The following is a 20145-nucleotide window of genomic DNA, read 5'->3' as shown; positions in this document are numbered from 1 at the left end:
CTTATTGAGCTTTTTCACCTTTCCATTTTGCTTCAAATGGCAAACAAACATAGAATAGTTGACACTGAGTTCTTCGGCAGCTTCTCGTGTAGTTGTAAGAGGATCAGCTTCAATGATTGCTCAGTTGGTCACTGTCAACTTCCAATGGCAACCACTACACTCCTCATCTTCAAGGCTCTCATCTCCGTTGTGAAACTTCTTGAACCACCACTGCTCTGTACATTCATTAGCAGTTCCTGGCCCAAATGTGTTGCTGATGTTGCGAGTTGCCTCTGCTGCTTTACAACCCATTTCGAACTTATTCGAATAAGAAAATCACTCAAATTTGCTTTGTGTCTAACATCATTGCCATAGTCTAAAATAAATATAAAATAAGAAGCAAGTAATAAGTCAGTAGCAAAAAATGCATGAAGCAAGAAAAGTGGATTCAAATGATCCCACATAGGCCACAACCAACCGTATCCTGGGCTGCATAAAAAGCAGCATGGCCCGCAGGTTGAGGCAGGTGGTTCTCCCCTTCTCCTCTGCTCTGGTGAGACCCCGCCTGGTGTGCTGCTTCTAGCTCTGGGGTCCCCAGTGCAGGGAAGTCATGGACCTGCTTGGGTGGGTCCAGAAGAGGCCACAAAAATGATCAGGGGGCTGGAACACCACTCCTGTGAAGAAAGGCTGAGAGAATTTGGGATGTTTCGTCTGAAGAAGAGGAGGCTTTAGGGAAACCCTGTTGTTGAATTTCAGTACTTAAAGGGAGGCTTATAAGATAAGAGAGACTTTTTACCAGGGCCTGTAGTGACTGCATGAGGGGTAATGGTTTCAAATTGAGATTAGATTTAGATTGGATATATGGAAGAACTTTCTTACAGTGAGGGTGGTGGGACACTGGAATAGGTCACCCAAGGAAGTTGTGGATGTTCCATCCCTGGAAGTGTTCAAGGTGAGGTCGGATGAGGTTTTCAACAACCTAATCCAATGAAAGATGACCCTGCCCACGTTATGGGTGCTGGGTTACGTGATCTTTAAAAAGTCCCTTCCAAACCATTCTATGATTCTGATACCAGTTATCACAGTGAGGCTATTTTTTAAAGCCTCTATCTGCAGGAGCAGAGTAGAGTAGTTTACCTTTGTTTCTACACACCAACAGTCAAATAGGAATAGTTTTGCAAGTGCTTCTCTGTCCTCCTTTCCTGGGCTGACAGAATAACCTTAACTTGCTGCATTACTGTCCATCAGCTCAAAATAAGGAATCTTGGTTCTACACAGAAGGTGAAGTAGAGCCCAACAAATACATCTTTATCAATGCTGTATCTTAGAGATTTGTGTATCTACTCTTTGTAACTTGTAAAACAGCCTAGCAACTACTCGGATGGCTTATTTTACCCATTACGAATAAACAGCTGAATCATTTTGAAGCAAAGATATTTGTTACTGTAGACACCACAAGTATGATCATAAACTGCCTTTCCCTCTTGTCTTCCTAGTACTACTAGCCAGTGTTAATCTCAAAAAGCTAAAAATCATGTAAGACAGCAATACAAGGTACTTTCTTTGCTTCCTCTACTCTCAATTTTGATTTTTCTGTTGTCTTAATGTTCAGAAGAGTTAGCCAGAATATTCTGAAGGAGACACAATACTGCATAATATACAGTATACATAATATACTGCTTTGTGTGATCCATGTTTAGCAGAGGTATACAAATTTCAACAAGGTCTGCAAATGCAAGAACAGTCTGAGCATGTTCAGAGAGAAGAAAGACATGCATTTTTTTCCAATCCAAATGAATGCTACAAACCAATTCAATTTAATAAAAATATTGCAGAAAATTTTAATTAAAATACAGAACAAAAGCTGAAACAAAGCTTTCTGAACAACTTTACTGGCTGATCTCAAGTCATCATTCATTCTTCTTCCAGATAAAGAACTTATGTCACTGCTCCATTTGCACCACTTATTGCACAAGAAAAAACAAAACCAACCAACCAAAAATCCCAAACAAAAAAGCAAGCAGCTTCCTCTGTAGTTCTTAAATCTCAGATATATTTAGTAAAGTAGCTGAGAAGCAAAATGTGGGATGTTGAACTATGGAAGTGGGTGTTTCCAAGGTAGCACATTATTCCCTGAAGTTGTTGGTATCTTTTTGAAGCTAAATTTTTCTAATTTTTAAATTGCTAACAACTTGAAGATAAAAATTATAATGAATAAAAAGGACATTGAGAATGCACTCAATCTGATGACTTAGTTTGTCTAAATTCTCTCTACCTTTGAAAATTGTAAAGTTTTAAATAGAATACCATTAGTAGAAAGAATTTGGGTATATTAAATACAAACATTAACTTAATAATTTTTTTAAAGTGAATTTTAGCTAACAAATATATATTTTTATATACATATACTGGTTTTCCCAAAAATGAAAGACAATAGACTGAGAGATGTCAGCATATATGGAATGAGAGATTTCATTCATTCCTAGACACACATTACAGTTGTCTAACAGATAACTTTGGGACACATAGTAAAAGAATTTGTCAAGTCAAAACATATTGTTCTGAACATAATATATATTTAAATTTTCAGTGAGAAAAGAACCTGTGTGACCTAATGGACCAGTGTTGCAGCATATTCTGCAAACAGTCTGTAAGTAGAACAAGGTGGTAATGGCTCAGTATAATTACCATCAAATTGCATTTAAGTTAATTATTAATTAAGCTGATGGTTATGCTAAATTTTCAGGAGCCTCTAAACATCGTAACTGGCAGAACTACAGTTTCAAAGACTCAAAGAATTAGGTACACATGAATCTCAAAACATGCACACATAAATGCTTTGGCAGGACAAAGGGATATTTTCCTGACTATTTGGCAATGGTTAGAAAGGACCCAAACCACAGTGAATGTAATTAAAAACATTCTAGCTTTAAATCAAGTGGATATTATAATTTGCTATTGTAATCTGAACAATCAGAGTTTATCGTCAATGGATTAATATGTTTATATTTTGCTTGAATATTAACATAGACAGCAAGATTGTTGATGTTTTTTATTACTATCCTGTGAAATACACTACCCTCTTTCATGAGATCTTCAATCTTCTTATCTGTTGACATGATTATTTTCTTCTCTCCGGTATAATCTGGATCTTCTGGATATAACTCATCTCCTGGGGGCAGAAAAAGGTTTTTGTTATATATTGTCTACCTCATTTTTCAGCCTTTTGATTGACACTAGCAATTTTTAATATATTTATCAGGGCATGAAACTCAGTGGGAATGTATTTCATAATACAGAAGTAAATTGCCCCTAAACATCTTCAGATTTAGAGACAGGGCCCATAAATTTTGAAGTATCTGTCAGTGATGCTGCAGTGCACATTTGAGGTGTTGCTTTGAATGTTCCAATGTTCCTGATAATACTAATATGCTATAATCACAGTCTGTTGATATATGACTTTATGTAATAGGTAGAGAACAAGAGCAATACTTTTCCAAGTGTTAAAACAGTAGGACTAAGAATAGAAACTAGTTACTTTGTTCTGTTTTGTTGAAGAAAACAGTATTTTGCCATATAAATGCATGTTACGCTTGTGCAAAAGTGCAAATGCACCACCAATACAGAAATTCTAGAGGTTAATTGTGACCAAAAAAAAAAGGGGGCAAAAGCATAATGAAAAGCAAAGAAGCAGAAAAATAGTAGATACAACTTTTCATAAGGAGAAGGAAAAAATGTAGATGATTATCAAATGAAGAGGCTTAAGTAGGAGAAAGGGCAGGAGGAAAATGAATTAGTTTTATCTTTTTAGATCACTGCCCTATCACTGCTTTGTGAGGATTTGAGACTGCAGGTGTGCCTGACTCACACAGACAAACAGGTAACTGAAGTAAATGAGAATTCCCACTGGAATAGGACTAAATAGGAGGAATTCTGGTACATCCTTCAGATGTAAAAAAAACCAAAACGCTGAAATGCTAGAATTTCTTCACAAATAAACATATTAATATCCACCATATGAGCCAATGAGATGATAAGTAAGTACAGAAATAACGATGCTGATTCGCAGCTTGTCTCTCAGAGTAGCTGTTATCAACTGTATCTAAAAAGAAAGCCAAACAGTAGGAAAAGCATGCAGTAACTTAAAACAGTAATTTTCTTACAGTTATAGCGTGGTTTATGTCATGTGGCTTGAGTATGTATCAATTCTCAAACTTTTATATTTTTAAAAGAACCTTGATCTGTATTCTTACCTGGCAAAAGCTGGATGTAGCCATTGGAAGCAGTTAACATCACGGGCATCCAGCGCTCACACCCCTCCAGAGCTCGATCGGAGCTGAACTTGTGTAACTCACAGAGCGAAGAGAAGTTGCACAGCCTACAAAATTCATAGAACTGAGGGGGAGGAAACCATATTTCTTGAGATTTAAAGCGTTCAATGGCTTCTGGAGGTGATGACCACTGTAAGATGAAAACAATAATAGTGTCATCAGCAGATAGAAAGTATAAGCAACTTTAAAAGCCGTTTTCAAGTCTTTACAGAAAAAGAGCTTTCAACAGTCCACGTTTTCTGAACACAATAAAAACCATGTATAAACTACACCAAAATAACAACAAGATTTTTTTTTAAATCGAGAAAGCATAATAAAAGCAATCTATAAAAATTACTCCTTTTTCCTATAAAATTAAATAACCTTATCTTTCACACAGAGGCATACCAACTTTGGAAACTAAAATTGAGACTGGTTGTAGGGTCTGACTAAAAGTCTGCTGAAACAACAGAAAACCTTAACCTCAACGTGAACTCAGTTAACAGAGGTTGCTACTGATGCTTAAAGAAATAAAGTACTTCTAAACATCCGCTTCTTACACACATTGTTTTCAGCGTGCAAGGGGGAGGATTAAAGCGCAGATCACACTCCCCTTTTCTTGCATGTTGAGGGCGCGTTATGAGGGCGGCTCGAGAGCTGGAGCTCCGCTCGCCCCGCGCGCGGGCCGGCGGTTCCTGAGGCGGGTGAGGAGGGGCTGCCCGGGGTCCCTCCCGCCTGCCGCCACGGGCACGCCATCTTACCAGGACGGCTGTCACCTCCTGCCCGTCCTGCGAGGCGTGGGGCGGCCGCTCCCCCAGGCAGCACACGTAGAAAGCCGTGTCGTAGCGCCGGCCGCCAGCCCCAGCCCTGTCCACGGGGGTCAGCCAGTTGCTCCACTCGTGCAGCGCCCAGATGTTGGGGACGCAGCCCAGGTGGCGGCACAGCTGCAGGAAGCAGCCCGCGTCCTCGTGCACCCGCCGCCGCCACTCGCGGAGCTCGGCCGGGGGCAGGCGCTCCGCGGGCAGCGGGGATGCGGGGCCGCTGTCCGCCGCCGGCCCGCGGCCCGGCACCAGCAGCAGGATTCCCGCCTCCTCGAAGGTTTCCCTGATAGCGCAGATGCGGAAGGCGACTTCCCTCGGCAGCGGCGAGCCCAGCCGCCCCTGCTCGGTGGCGAACAGCGGGGCCCGGCTGCTGCCGACAGGCGCCGGCCTGACCAGGCGCAGCCCGCACTGAGGCGAGGCGGGCAGCAGCCCCAGCCAGTCAGCGGAGAAATCCGCCGGCTCCACCAGGCCGCCCGGGAAGACGTGTGCGCTGGGCATGAAGCCGCTGCGGGAGCTCCGCTGCAGCAGCAGCACCTCATAGTCGAAGGGGCCGAGCGGGGAGCGCGGCAGCCGCGCCGGCGTGCCCGCCGCCAGCAGCAGCGTCGCCGCTTCCCTCCAGTGCCGCAGCCCCCAGTTCATCGTGAGGGGCGGAGGAGGCGGTGGCCGCGGCCGCGATCGCGCTCTGGGGCCGCCCGGGCGCCACCGCCGCCTGGGCTCCCGGAGGAGCGACTGCAGCCGGGCGCTTGGGCGGGAAAGCTGGGCGGGCTCGGCCGGGCCGGGCACCGCGCAGCTCAGCCGGATGAACGCCCGTCCCGCCCGGAGCCGCGGTGGGATGGAGGCCTGTCAGAAACAGCCGGTAATGCCTCAGTCCCGGTCAGCCTTAAGCCGGTAAGTAGCGTCCTCAAAGGGCAAAAGCTTAAGGAAATACAGAGGGCGTACAGGCAGAGGGCGAGTGGCAGAGAGAAACGAGGTGATGACTTTCAGTTTACTCGGAAAACTACGGAGTGGTTTGCAGTTCCTGAGGTTTCGTAGCACTGAGTGTATTTAGAGTATGACAAGAGGTAAACGTTGAATAGCTCCCTCGGACCCCAGAGTCTTCCCGAGCGCTGCTGAGGGGACTGTGGTTCCAGCACAGGGTCATTTGTAACTGTGACAGCGCTGCTGACCCCCCGGCTGGCCCCGGGGAAACCTCCTTATCTCAGGCCCACATCAAGGTATTGTTGATAAAAGAAACAATTTTAGGTCTTTAATTAACCGTGTCATGCTTCAAGTTGTTTGAATTTGTTCTGGTAGACTTCAAAGAGGAGAAGTATGTAGATTTTTAATTAATTTTTATTACAAAGCTCTTCTGTTTTGAGGCTGTTACCTGGAAAAAAGATATATTCGGCCAAGACAGCAAAACCTTGAAAAAGCCCTTTGAACAGGTATTTTACAGTAGGAACCATTTTATTTTATTAACATTTGATTTTGATTCCTCAATTTAATAATAGATTTTTAATTTTTTTTTCAACTTGTGAGGAGTTTAAGCTGATGACACATGTTGAGAAATTTTGTAAGAATACTATTTGCATGTAACATGGAGAATCCTCCTATTTGTCACCCTTCTCACTAGATTATCTTTGGCAAACGCTCGCATACCTGCACATGCCTCTGATAACTTCTCCACTTTATTTTCTATTTGAGCATGTGCTTAATGCCCGTGAGATGTGTCTCACCGTAACTGAAATGATATTTAGAGGCAATTTAACCAGTGGGATGCCAGAATATTTCAGCTGACAAAACCAAAAATTCAATTGATGTCTACGCAGACACAGCTGGGCCATAAGTTCATCCTGGCACGAGGCTGCTGCTGGAGGAGAACAGGTCAGCCAGCCAGCTGCTTATACTAGAACTGGGGCAGGACACCAGCTGTGGTTTTGCCAGACAATATATGAGTCTGCTCTCCCTCTCCTTTCCTTCCTCATGACCAAATATACAAGCAAATCCGGGACATCTTGTAACTCTAGCCTCCTCTTCCATAGTAGTTTAACCATTAGTGCTCAACAGTGATTACCATCTTGAGCAATGCAAGCATAAGGTCCACTAATGTGCCTGTTCCAAATAGATGGTATTTTGAACCTAAAATCATGATGTTCACCATGTATTTGTTTGCCTTTTTCAGTCTTAGTTACCTATTTTATTGTGTTAAGTGTACATCTTGTTAGGAATGTGCATTGCCTAAAAGCTGCTTTACTGGTGAAATATTAATAAACTACTGAGGTTTTTCAAGGTTTAACATCCAATGAGCTTGATGGCTGATCGAAAAGATTTAGGGTCCATTATGTCTGATCATTTCAGCATAAAGGCATTTTAAGTAGAAAGTACTCACGTACCAATAACAGCATCATTTTCAAACCAGTTGTAATACCAGCACATATACAAAACTGTCTTACTGTAACAAAAATGCAATGTCTGACATCCCTGGAACATTATTTCAGAACATCTTGGGGAAAATCTGATAATAGAGAACAGTACAGATTACATTATTAAGTTTCAAAATGGGATATTTTTTCTTTTTTCTTTTTTTTTTCTTTTTTAATTTTTTTTACCTAGTGTAGTCTAAAGTCTCTCAAGTGGTAGTATGTAAAGTAGGACTATCCTGGAAAACAATTCCTCTGGTTTCAGTGGTATCCACAGGTATTAAATTTAGCAGATCTAATTTCATAGGCATTCTTGTGTGGGGGCTGGAAATCGAATGTGTGGCTGGCATAGGTGCTGCTGTTGCCACCCTCAAACACACACAGAATACCAGGACTGTCAGTAAAGAAATAGTTGTGTGGTTATAGCGTTCTTCATGACCGTTCTCAGCACCCAAAGCAGTCCTTTGGCACCAAACACAGCCAAGTGCAAGTTAAGACAAACATTATTCTCCCATTGCTGCATTTTCCCACGTTTGTATTTTTGTATGTAAGGCAGCTCTTTCCCTTAAGGATGACATTCCTTACCCAAGGGTCAGCATATTCACCCTTTTGATGGCAATTTCTTAATCTTTCCTTTCATTATTGTTTTACGGATTAGTTCAATATCTGTTCACTGAAGCTTAAGTCATCTTATGCAAAATTCCAGGAGCATATGAGCCTTTAATTGACCTGGTTATAAGGACTAGAGGTGGCAGTAGGTTCTAAGGGTGAACTCTCAGAAACTCTTTGAGCAAAAATCAAGTGTGTAAAGGGGCTGTTACCCCCTTCCAGTTTCCTGCTAGGAAAAACAAAAGCTAATGGCTGTGAATGTGCATAGATCTGCCCTCTCAAAGCTACACCTAACTTGCTGGAGATAGCTCAGATAAATATAGAAAATGTCTGAAATCCAAACTAGATGGACGGTTATAAAGCATGTTTAATTTCTTCATTGCCAATTTAGATGACTTCTTTGTTCCCATATATTCTGCTAAAATGCAGAGCTCATCTCACATGTACTTAAAACTTGTACAGCGTTACAAGTGGTTTCAGAAGGAATGGAAAATTGGAGAAAATCTATTACTCAGGAATGCAAATCTTAAACTGAGCATACTAGTTTATTCCTTTACTGTAGTATAAGCGTTCTGGCACAAGGGCCTTCTACATTCAGCTGAGCTCTGGCATTATCCTTCAAGGAGCAGCATGTGAGCTGGGAATACAGGAGATTTTAGTTTGGAGAAAAGTCTCTCCATAGCAAGAATTAGCTGGAGATAATATGTGACACTCGGTAAAGTGTAAGAGAGAAGGCTGGAGAGTCTGAGGTCCCCTCCAGATTAAATAATTATAAAAAGTATTTTTGCTAAAAAATAAAGAATTTGACTGCTGTTCATGCTGCTTGTATGCCAGAACATGCAATCGTTAACCTGATGGAGCCCAAATACTTCTGTATGTCAGGTTGTTTTCAGAAACAGATTGTGCTGCACTGAAAAATAAACCCTTGTGAAGTGATGCAGAAGTTCTGTCAAATGAAAAACCGTAAGATTATTGCACTGATAATTCTTTGTGGGATCATATTTCAGCAATGTGGAGATTACTTCATCCTTCCACTTTGGTTACTGCTTATGAGAAAAAGAAAACATAAATTTGTTTACAGAAAAAAATATTCAGGTCACTACATATATAGAAATGATTGTAAAATTAGCTGTCTGGGGTTTTTTTTTGTGTAATGAGAATACTTAGTAATAAAACTATTTCATTCCCTTTTCTCACATAATTATATACACTATTTTGCACATACAGATCAGTGCAGATCACATCACTGTAATAACTTCAGTTGAAAAACAAGGTCTACCATTATTTCACAATTTGATGGGGCTTACATGCTGTCCTGTGAGTTGGAGATGATATATACTAAGTTCTTAGTTTAGTTTATATACATCTGGTAAAAGCTTTGTCCCCATGCAGATGTAGTGTCTACTATAGTGAACAAATTGTTACAACCTCAAGTATAAAAAACTTAGAGGTTTCACTGTGCCTCCCTACTACTTATTCAACTGGCTTAATTCAAAATGACATTCTAAAGCTTTTACATTGTTTAGCTCATATAATATCAATGAATAAATAGACTTAATGAATAATCTAAAAAATAAATACATTCATCACTGTATATTTTTCTAAGTATTGTGTCCAAAATGTGAATAAATATCAAATCTAAGAAAAGCAGGTTTATGATTATAGCACCTTCATACAAAATATTCCAACAAATCAAAGCAGATCAGAAAACTAGGTTACAGATAGTATTAACAACTGGAAATGTTCTACTTCCAACAGACACATCATGGATTACATGTTTTATGCAAAATAAAATCATGGTTATAATTCTGCAGCTTTTAATTACATGAATAGTCTTTGCACATGTAATTTCTCACTGAACTGAGAAGTGATGGCTCATATGAGTGATGATTCAGACCACTCCCTCTAGGACCTGGAACTCAAATGTTTATTTATATATATAAAGTTACACATGCAATTAACATATTAGATTAAGTTGCTAAGGGAGTATCATGTTTAGTGTGTCAGGTGCTCCTGAGTCATTTTATATGGTATAAATAGTTAAATATTTTCTTCTGTTGTCTTTTCTCATTTCCACTTTTCTCCCATGTTTTTCTCCCAAGGTTTGTGCTATTTATATATCAATTGTTGAAGATCATGCAAAGCAATTGCATTTGGTTTTTGTTTTGTTTTGTTTTCTCAGACATTTATACACGGCTGTATGACCTGACATTTACTATTCCTACAAAAACCCCATGATTTTTGAAGTCATGTTTTAGGCTATGCAGTTTCTTAATGCTGTGACATATCAATGAGTTTGAGTGTGTATGTTCTTTGAATATTTGTGTGCAAGAAACAGACTAGACTGATTGTAGACCTTAGTGATTATTTTGATGTATAGTGGAAAACAGACCAAAATAACAAACCACACATTTCTGCTATGATTGTGACATTTCTGTGCACTTGAATTAGAACTAGCTTTTAGAGGATGTTAGTTTGTTTAATTTGGTGGAGATGTTACTAGTAAGTATATGATAAATAATGTCATGCAATACAGTGTAAATAAAACATACACTTCAATCAATCAATCAAACTGGAACAAAACACCCCACCTGACCCTGTGGAGGTTCAAGAAGTCAATTTCTGACACTTGGGAAAACCACAGTAGATATTCTGACAAAATTACTGGAGCCGAGCAATCAACATAATTGTTTTTGCTAGCTAGCCTGGGTAGGTGACAGATTTTCAGAGATGCTGTCATTTTACTTGTGTTTGCCTACATGGCTTCTAGTCACATTGCCACCAGCTTGAAATGCTTGTGCTTGACTGCATGAGAAGGTGCAGAAGAGCCTTCATGCTGCTTAAATGCCATGTGACTTTTCACCTTTCCACAGGTTTAATCCATGGCAGCTGATTAAGCTGCATTTCCAGTTGCATCACAGTACTGCAGCAGGAGGCTCTTGGGGTGGGTGACAGAATCCAGCCTCCTGGGACCACCTTCTTCCAATAGGAAGTCCTTTGTAGTGTGCAACAGAGAGAAATGGGTTGGCTTTCGTAAAATTGATACCATCATGTAGCACATCAAAACATTTTCCTCTTATTTTGTATTGAGTTATTCAGAGAACAGGTAGTTGGTTCCACTCAGGGATATTTTATATTCTTTGTCCCACTGGGTGTAAGATACTACCTTCTTACAGAGAAGCTATCATTTAACGGTGATGCTATAATATCATATTTAACAAAAAGCATACTTTACTAACATAGGCTGAGACGTTTACTACAGGCATCCATTTCCTTCCTTCTCTAGTCCTTCCCTCAACATGTGCAGATAATTTAATATGAAAGACATTGTTTTCTAATCCCAGTTTTATTGTATGCTTACCACAGCAAATGCTGCTCACGTGTAGACTGCTGTTTTGTCCAGATCTCTTCCTGCATTAAAAGACTTATATAATCGTATTGAGAGAAAGCACTTAGAGATCTGTAATCCACTGGTTTTACTGAATGACTTTTTACATAATGAAAATCTGTGAAGGGTAAATATGTTGAACAGGAGTTCCATTAGCACTTATATATATGGTATTTCTGGAAAATTTACATAAACAACAGAAACCTTAGAAGGAAAAGAAAGCCCATAACCAATTTGTTCAGAATACAAATAAGCGTGTTTAATTTTTAATCCGAAAACTAGTGACATCAGTTGCTTTCGTCTGTTTTTAAATAAGTGCATTCATGTAAAAATATTTTCATGAAGAATTTTGAAACTAATTTTATTTCACGTTCATAATGCTGAAGTTTGATGTTACGTTGTTTGCAACATAAGGAGATGGTTCTTTGTCCATTTTAGTAGTGAACTAAGAAAACAGTGTAGAGGGTTTTTACGGTGATAGACTGGAAGTCCTGGAATAAAATTCCAAATTACTTCATTTTACAGACTCATTTCTGACAGTTTGATACAACTATCTTATTGTTGTTGCTATCAATCCTAATGGACCAAATTTCACCCTCCTTAGGTTTGCTAATGTTGCTTTGCTGGCTGTAAAGGGGCAGAGTTTGGATCCTAACAATGAGGGTCTAAACATTCCTCTAGTCTGATATGTTCTCTAGTTTTCAGCTGCCCAAGCCAAGCGTTCTGTAGTTTACTCAACAGGACTGAGCAAGCAGTGCTGAAGGCAACGCCAGCCCTGTGATCCTAAACGTTATTGTGGCTGCTTCCTAAGGCAGAGATTTCTTGACTTTTCTGACTGCTGATTCTCTTGCAGTATAAATTAAGGATATATCACTGCATTCAACTTTGGGAGCTTGAGAAGGGTGCATTTATGTAAAGAAAACTGTAATGAGAAGGCTTAGCATGTTACTTTTCTTCCTGTAGTTGAAATAGGAACTTTTTGTTTAGAAGAGCTTGCTGACAAACTGTATTAATATTCTAGTTTTTGTTTGGTTTTAACTATTGCTGTAAGCCAACCAGTAAGTTATAAGAATGTACTCTAAGTTAAATAAATAGTGACAGTAACAAGTTTGAATTATTCAAAGTATAGAAAAATACCACCCATACACAGGCAAAACCAGTATAATTCAAGTCAGGAATAAGATATGAGTATACAGCAAATGTAACATGTATATCCTGTGAATAAAGACAAAAGAACTGAAGTAGAACATTGAAATTAAGCAATGACCATCCTCTTTTGTAGTGAAAATGCAATAACATTCTCATTCACTGATCAGCATGAGAGTATTTGCGTTTTCTTTGTGCTATTTAGAGTTTTTTGAAGTTTGCCTTCCCATTTTTCACTTACAAAAATTGTATTTCCAGTCTCCTTCCGGTTGCATTCCAGTGGGGGAAAAAAATGAAGACTGTAAATCTACATCATCTCTTTATTTCTTGATTTAAAAGAAACATCAGCACTTTTTGGCAGTGGTGGCTTCATCTTGTTTTCATTTTGTGCGCTTGTGCACCTGAAGTCTGTCACATTGAGTGTACAGTTGTATCAAGTGGAGGTGATTAATGGCAACAGCATTATCCATTTAGATGGTGCCAATCCTCTATTACAATTCTACTTAATATTTTAATTTCAGGTATCCTAAATATAAGATGATACAGATTTTTAGGAGCAAACAAATGACGAATAAATCTCCAGCCAGCTTTGTCTTAGGACTTGAAAGTACTTTATTTTTCCAAAGTCCAATCCTTTAAATACTAATTGTGTGTATTTGTAATGGAGCAAGACTTACATAATTATAGGTTACTTACATGAATTCTTTGAGTCCTATATCCAAAAATCCAAATTCCAAAAAATGCAATGGACTGTAAATTTACAATTCACCAGCTCACTGAGGCTTGCTTTTCAAGATGACATTTAACTATTAAAAGTTCTTCTACATGCTAACCGTGGATAAACTGTATACCTGCTTCAGGATACCAATATCCAAGATAATGAATGCTGTAGGTGGCACCTTTTACTTATCCACCAGAAACCAGACTTGCATTACTTGCATTTTCAGAACATGTGCTTAAACGATATCTTATTCCAAAAGGAACAAGGAGTTTTCAACAAGCACAGAACAGAGTCCAACTTCTTATCCACCTTCCTGCGGACTAAGGAAAAGGAGAGTGCAAAGAGTGAAAATACCCGCAGATCCATAGTGACTAGTGTTTGCAATCCTAATATGTACATTCTCCTGCAGCTTTTACTGTATTTTCCATAAATATGTTTAGTTAATATGATTGTGAAGGAGATCTCATGTAAGTCAATACAAAGCAATTACACTTCGTCTAGTCAGACTGAAACAGTAGCACCGATAAATACAGGCTTGATTTTGTCAGAATGCTGCTGCGAATCTCTACGAAGCTAGGTTAACTATGCATGAAACACATCCTATGGAATGAGTGAAATAATAGAAAGGAATGTGGAGTCATCTCATAAAAAGGTGAATTCCCATGAGAATGGAGCTGGACTGCATCAATGCGCAGAACCACATTATCCTTCAACATAATGATAGACTCTAACTTTTGATTCAGGTGTCCACTTACAATTTTTCCTCACCTACATTATTTTTTTCCCACGTGCAAGTGACCATATTCAAATTTGTCACACACCTTTTCTCTTCAAATCCAGTTCTCATAAGTTTCAAAGAATAAACTTTGCTGCAGTTTTTCAAAGTGCGTTTAGTTCTTAATTCAAAAATATTAGGTGTTTGAATGTTATCAACATAATTTTACTTAACAAGCCTGAAGACTGTTGTCTAGTAACTTCACAAAACATGTCCAACTGTTATTCTTTGATAATGTGTCCATAATAATAAATGCAGAAGAATAATACCTTATTAAAACCCCAATATTACAAGGTCTTTATATTTGCCTGTGAAGTGCCTCTTACACCTATGACACTATAAAGTACATACCAAGCATTCTTGAACGGATGTGTGTTCACGGTGACAGAAGACATTTCCATAAGTTACACAATAAATACCATAATACATAGGTCCTCTCATAAAATGTTATACAACTTCTCTGCAAAGTTAGTGTCTGTCCCCCCACTTTTCCATTTAAACATTAACAATTTTATAGGGAAGCGGTGCTGCTCTTGCATTTACCTCCCAAAATTGCAGTGTATCAAACTGGACCAGTTCCTGTTTCCCACATTATTAATCAGACATGAATGAGATATAAAACAGACACATTTTTAGCTTTATCTGGATTGCTGCAAAGAATTCAAGAGCTTGCAGAAATGTGGCTGTACATATACTACAGGTATCAATCCCTGCCCCTCAACATGAGAGGGGATCTCTTTTTGGATTATTAGTAAGGGCTGCTTTAACTTGACATTTTTGTTTGCCAAAATCTATTTCCAAAAATTACTGCTTCTGCTGCGGGTACATTCATTGCTTCTATTTTCAAAGTTAACTGTGAAGTGGAAGCTGTTTGCTTCTACAGAAAAAAGAAAAAAAAAATCAACCAAGGGCAAGAACCAGCTTGGTAATATAATAATGGTAAATGTGGATGAGAACCACAAGGCTTGCTGGTGTTTTTCTGAATACGCAACTCCCTGTTTTTTCTCTCTGGATTTAAAAAGCGATTAGTCATTTGCATTTGCTGTGCCAACCCATGCAACCGGGTTCTGTACAATCAGTTTAAATCAACAAACAGATTTGGTATCAAACATGGCTTGTTCTGTTTTTTCATCCTTCTCCACATATCCCTCCCCAGCCATTAACTTATCTAAAATAGAGGTTGTTTACATTCTTTTATTGGAGTTTTCATCCTTCCTCTTTTCCTCCACTGAAATAAATTTGATGAAAGAAAAAGCATTTGTCAGACAAAATACCTGTGTTAGCCTCCAAATTTGTGTTACTCACAAATACTGTAAACAGTGACCAGCAGCAAACACCAAAGCCTATTCAAGAACAAAAAATACAGGCTTCTGAGAACAGTGAACTATTAATAGCAGACAAATCCCCGTTAAAGCCAGTAGAGATAATACCCTGATACTTCATAGTTAACCGTTACAAGTCCAGCAGATGAAGACATCCTATTCTGCAGGCTGATTTGCATCTTCCTTCTTCAAAGAGCAAGAAGAAACAAATCGTGCATTTTAGGATACTGAGAGGCAAAAGTTTTGCTTTGTTTTTTCAAGTGCTAGGTTTAAATTCTCAGCTCATCCAAGTGACCCGTTTTGAAATTAAAGGTGAGAAGTGAAACACTCCATAGACAGATGGAGGGGGTTCAGAGGCTGCACCACCCTAAGAGAGTTTTACCACACACACTGCCAGGACTATAGCGATAATGAGCACAGCGGAGAAAATAATCCCAGCTAGAACCTTGCTGATATCGCAGAAGGATTTATTTTCCTCCACAGAGATCATGCCAATAGAAGAAGCGCCCATGCTGATGGTGGATTTTAGTTCAGCCCCTGGGTCTTGCTTAGCCTCTACTGTCCACTGGGGGACATTGACCTTCATTTCCATCTCGTACATCATCTCTCCTACCTGGTTGATTTCGTTCTCGAGGTCTTTCAAATCCACCACGTCTATATTGTGCTCAGCCTCGTATTTCATGTTCTGGACGCTCATCGCCCTGGCGGCCACACCAGAGGTTCCCCCGCTCATGCCTGTCTGGATCAGGTGCTTTTTGGGGACGTTTAGCGGGAACTCGTGGCCCAGCTCCAGGGCTCTCCTCATGTCGATCTCCAGGATCTCTAGGCACGTGGAGAAAATCACCCATAGCCTCTCGAACTCGGCTTTATCTTCCTTACTCACGGTTTTGTCTTTCAGGACCGTGGTGAGCTTGTTCCTGTTGGCCACCGCTAGCTCCTGGGCTTTCTGCCGGGTTTTCTTGAGCTCCTCCCGCAGGTTCTGGGAGTCCGAGGTGCCGCCGATGGTCAGCACCATGTGCCGGTAGCAGGCGGTCACCTTGTTGAGCGCGTCCAGCAGCGCTTTGCACTCCTCCTTCACCATGGTCCCGGCGGCGGCGCTGGGGCCGCGTCCCCGCCGCTCTGCCCGGCTGCCGCTCCGCCCCGGCTACCCGGTACCGGCACCAGGGAGCTGCCCGACACAGATATTACCCGCACACATGGCAAGCGACAGCTTCGGGCCGCGTCCGCATTCAGCGCCTTCTCACCCGCCTCGCGTCCCCGCGGCTGCTCAGGCGGCGCCGACGCCCCTGAGAGCCCGGGCGGGCTGCGGGGAGCCCCGGGGGGCGGGCAGCATCGCTCCCCGCCTGCTACTGCCGCCGTGCAGGAGAACCGGGGCGGCTCATCCGCACCGCGCTGGACGGCAGCGGGGACTTCCAGCGATCGGGCGTCGCTTTTTGAAAAGTGCCAAACACCGCGGAGGGTGAAAGGAGGAAAAAAAAATACGCGCCGGTTAAAACTCTCGAGAGCGAGAGCCAGGAAGCCGGCTGTCCCCGTCCCGCAGGCTGCCGTGTCCCGCCGCCGCCACCGCGCTTAACTCGTCCCAGCTGCGCGCCCGCAGAGTCACATGGCGCAGCGCGGGAGCGCCCGCGGCCTCCCGGGCGCGGCCCGGCCCGGCCCTATAAGCCCTCGCAGGCTCCGCCTCCGCAGGCTGCGACCCCGCGGCGGCTGCCTGGCTACTCGCTCGCTCCCCGCCGGCGCCCGGCCATTGGCTTCGTGCGGCGCCGCCGCCGCGCCGGGCCCGCCCTGGATCCCGGTAGGGCCTGGCGGAGGCGCGGAGCGGTTGGGGGAGGTGGGTCGCCAGCGGCTCTCTGCGGCCGGGGAGGAAGGGAGACAATGTTGTCGGTGTAAGTAGCGCTCCCGCCCCGGGCGCCCCCGGGCTGCTCCTCGGCGGCAGGACGGCTTCCCGCGGCGCAGAAGGCGGCGTGCGGTTGCGGGAGCGGCTCTCGGGAGCCGCGGGGCAGCCGCCGCGGGGGCGCTCCCGCCGTGACGGGGGAGTGGAGCGGGACGCGCGCGCCCTCGCGTGCCCGGAGCGGCCGGGCCGCGGCCTGTGCGGCGGGCGGGGGCCGTGCGGCCTGCGCCGGCCGGGGCTGCGGCGGGACTCGGGGCGCGCTTGTTCCCGTGCGGTTCGGCCGCACGAACAGACGGCGCTTGTCAGTGCCCGCGGACTCGCTGGCACCTGCCTACCGTCCCGCTCCTGTACCGCGTTGAAGGGGCAGAAACGTTTAATGTGTTGAACTTCACGTACCCCCCGCCGCGCAGGGTGTTTCCTTGCGGGCACCGGCAGCGCTCCGGGCTGGGGAACGAACTCGTGGTGGTTTCACCTTTCGCACGGGGTGTTGAGGGCGGCCGGTGTGAGAGCCAGAGCGTCTGCAGTTGGCTCCAGTAATTATCCATTAAAAAGTGCAGGAGACGCACCGGGGTGTGCGGCAGAAACGGTGCCTCACGGGCTGCGGCTGTGAGTGTGCTGGGGTACAATGCGGTCACTAGTGACAGACGCTAGTCTGTGTTTATATGTGCATCTGAACCTTCTAGAAGAACAGAAATCATGATGTTGAGTGCTGTGTAGCAAATTAAACTATGTTGTCTCTAGCGGATGATGTGTCTTTGCCAGAGCAGGCTTCTGGAGAACTTGCTTGTCATAACATATGTTACTACATGTGCCTCAATGTTTGTGGGTAACTGAGTGATTTTTTTTTTTCTTTTTTTTTTTTTCCTGATGCTATAGTGACTTGGAAAAGATGTGGAGCCACAGTCCCGTGAGGAGGGGGAGCGTGACCATGCCCCCTCTGTAGTGCAGTGTGTGCTATGAGCAGCAGAGTCCAGGCAAGCTGGCTTTCTGGTGCCGAGCCCAACCTGAAGAGTCTGTCTAGACTGTGTTCCTTCTTCTGGATCTTGGTAGCTTGGCCTCCACTGACTTTTTGTTTTTCTGCCTTAATTTTGGCCCAAATTGAAGCCATATGTAGCTTCTGCTGGAGGTTGCCACCTGTGGAAGGAAGTTCCTTTTAGCTTCTGGAGGTGGCCAAGTTACTACAGAGGAGATTCAGTAGCTCTCTACCACCTTGTGGTAGAAATTCCTTTTAGCTTCTGTAGGTTGCCAAGTTACTATAGAGGAGATTGAGTAGCTCTCTACCACCTTGTGTATTGGTAGCCTGGAAGCAGCAAATTGCTAGTTCCTGTTTCCTTGTAGGAATAAAGAAACACAGGATGATTTTGACCTGATTATAAGTGAAGTCTTATAATTGCTTAATCATTGTCAGGTGGAAAGAGGATTAGCTCTGGATTTGAATCTGGAGACCTGTGTGACTTGAGTGCTAAGCTTATTGCTAACTAAATTATGCATATTTGAGTGTGTATAGTAGCTGTGCTTAAAGTCTGCCACGTAGCACTAAAGTTACTGTTAATTGTGGCACATTGGAATCTTGAAACTGCTTCTCTGAAAGTAGCTGAAGAGGGGGATGAAGGGATATTGTTTAAGGAACATGTGATTGCTTAAACCTAAAGGTGGCAGCAGTTATAATCTGTATCAGATAATGTCTAAACACATCTTTGGTTGTGTCATGTGGGAAGAAAGGGGCTGTTTTTACATTAGTTCTAAATTAAGTTCAGCTGCGTGCAATTATCCAATTTGGGTAGATTGCGGAAACTCTTAAAATTCAGTTGTCATTTGTCAGGCAGGCATGATGTTCTGAAGAATCCCAATCTTAATACCAATTTCAAATCAGGTGCTGGCTAGCTAAAATATTGTCCTGGGAAAACCATTAGGATTGGGTGTAAAAATCCTTAGAAATTAACTGGGAGGCAGCATAATGAGCAGGAGGAGAAATATATTTCCTGGTTCTGTAGAAAAGCTTTCTTGCAGTAGATGTTAATAATCATATTCATCCTATTCCAGTACCCTTTAAAATGTTTGAAGTATTCTGTGATGCTCTTGAACATCGCTACTTGTTAAATTCTAAATCCTCATTTTAATAGACTTCCTTCAATAACTATTCTGTGATTTGCTTTCTGCTGAGCATTTTGCTGCTGAAGTGGATTGAGGATTTGATCTGTAGCAAGAATCTAGTTTATATAATGGGAGAATGTTAGACTGATATGTCTGTGTTGTGCTTACAGTTAGGAAGGTCTTAATTACCTCAGGCTGGTGTATGGTGTGTTATGTAGTGTCAAAACGCCAGTGGTGGTTAAAATAATTTGTTTTGCCACTTAGAAGAATTTACCTGCTGAATTGTGTTCCAGCCATCCTTACCCTTGCTCTGGTCCCTAAAGGAGGCAACTAGTGTAATTCTGTAATGTTTTCCATAATGGTCTGATGTTTAAGTTTCTTGCAATGACGAGGTAAGACTTGGCGTGCGTGTGCAAGGACTGGGCTTTCCTGTGAAGATGCGTGGAGAATGGATTAAATTCCTGTCCAGTTGGTCTAAACTAAATTCAAACTAAGGTAAATGGGGACAGGGTTGCTGACTTTGATTCCTGTGTATTTCTGTGGGTGGCCTGTGCTGGGTCTGACCCTGCATACTTGGTTTCTTTACAGACTTGCTGCTCATCTTGAAGCTGATACCAGCCTTGCATGGTCTGCTGTGGATGGTGCTGGTCTGTAACTCTGTAGTCAAGAGATGGTGTTACCTTCTGTGACCCC

The 20145-nt window shown here is 42.4% G+C and overlaps 3 protein-coding genes across 10 annotated transcripts in view; 1 reads left to right on the top strand and 2 right to left on the bottom strand.

Annotated features, from left to right (window-relative positions):
* Nucleotides 1-1773: 1773 nt before the first annotated feature.
* NUDT19 (nudix hydrolase 19) lies at nucleotides 1774-5843 on the bottom strand. Its single transcript, XM_082063245.1, has 3 exons — nucleotides 5051-5843; nucleotides 4233-4440; nucleotides 1774-3151 (listed from the first exon to the last, which is right to left on the bottom strand). Exons 1-3 carry the CDS (start codon nucleotides 5747-5749, stop codon nucleotides 2925-2927), a joined length of 1134 nt encoding a protein of 377 aa, XP_081919371.1. The 5' UTR covers nucleotides 5750-5843; the 3' UTR covers nucleotides 1774-2924.
* A 67-nt stretch (nucleotides 5844-5910) lies between these two features.
* Nucleotides 5911-20145, top strand: part of ANKRD27 (ankyrin repeat domain 27) — a 54671-nt gene continuing 40436 nt past the window's right edge. For 4 of the 8 annotated variants that reach the window (XM_082063238.1, XM_082063235.1, XM_082063242.1 and 1 more), the window contains exon 1: nucleotides 17242-17353. The gene's annotated coding sequence lies outside the window, so the exon portion shown is untranslated. Of the gene's footprint in view, nucleotides 5999-17150; nucleotides 17354-20145 lie in introns of those variants that run through there. The other 4 variants (XM_082063237.1, XM_082063239.1, XM_082063240.1 and 1 more) reach the window with 4 other exon arrangements.
* Nucleotides 11056-17047, bottom strand: RGS9BP (regulator of G protein signaling 9 binding protein). Its single transcript, XM_082063246.1, has one exon. The coding sequence runs from the start codon at nucleotides 16549-16551 to the stop codon at nucleotides 15838-15840; it is 714 nt and encodes a 237-aa protein (XP_081919372.1). The 5' UTR covers nucleotides 16552-17047; the 3' UTR covers nucleotides 11056-15837.

Source organism: Streptopelia decaocto (genome assembly GCF_964273445.1).
Source record: "Streptopelia decaocto genome assembly, chromosome: 11".
In the NCBI taxonomy this organism is placed as follows: Eukaryota; Metazoa; Chordata; class Aves; order Columbiformes; family Columbidae; genus Streptopelia; species Streptopelia decaocto.
This window is presented reverse-complemented; position numbering and strand designations above follow the sequence as displayed.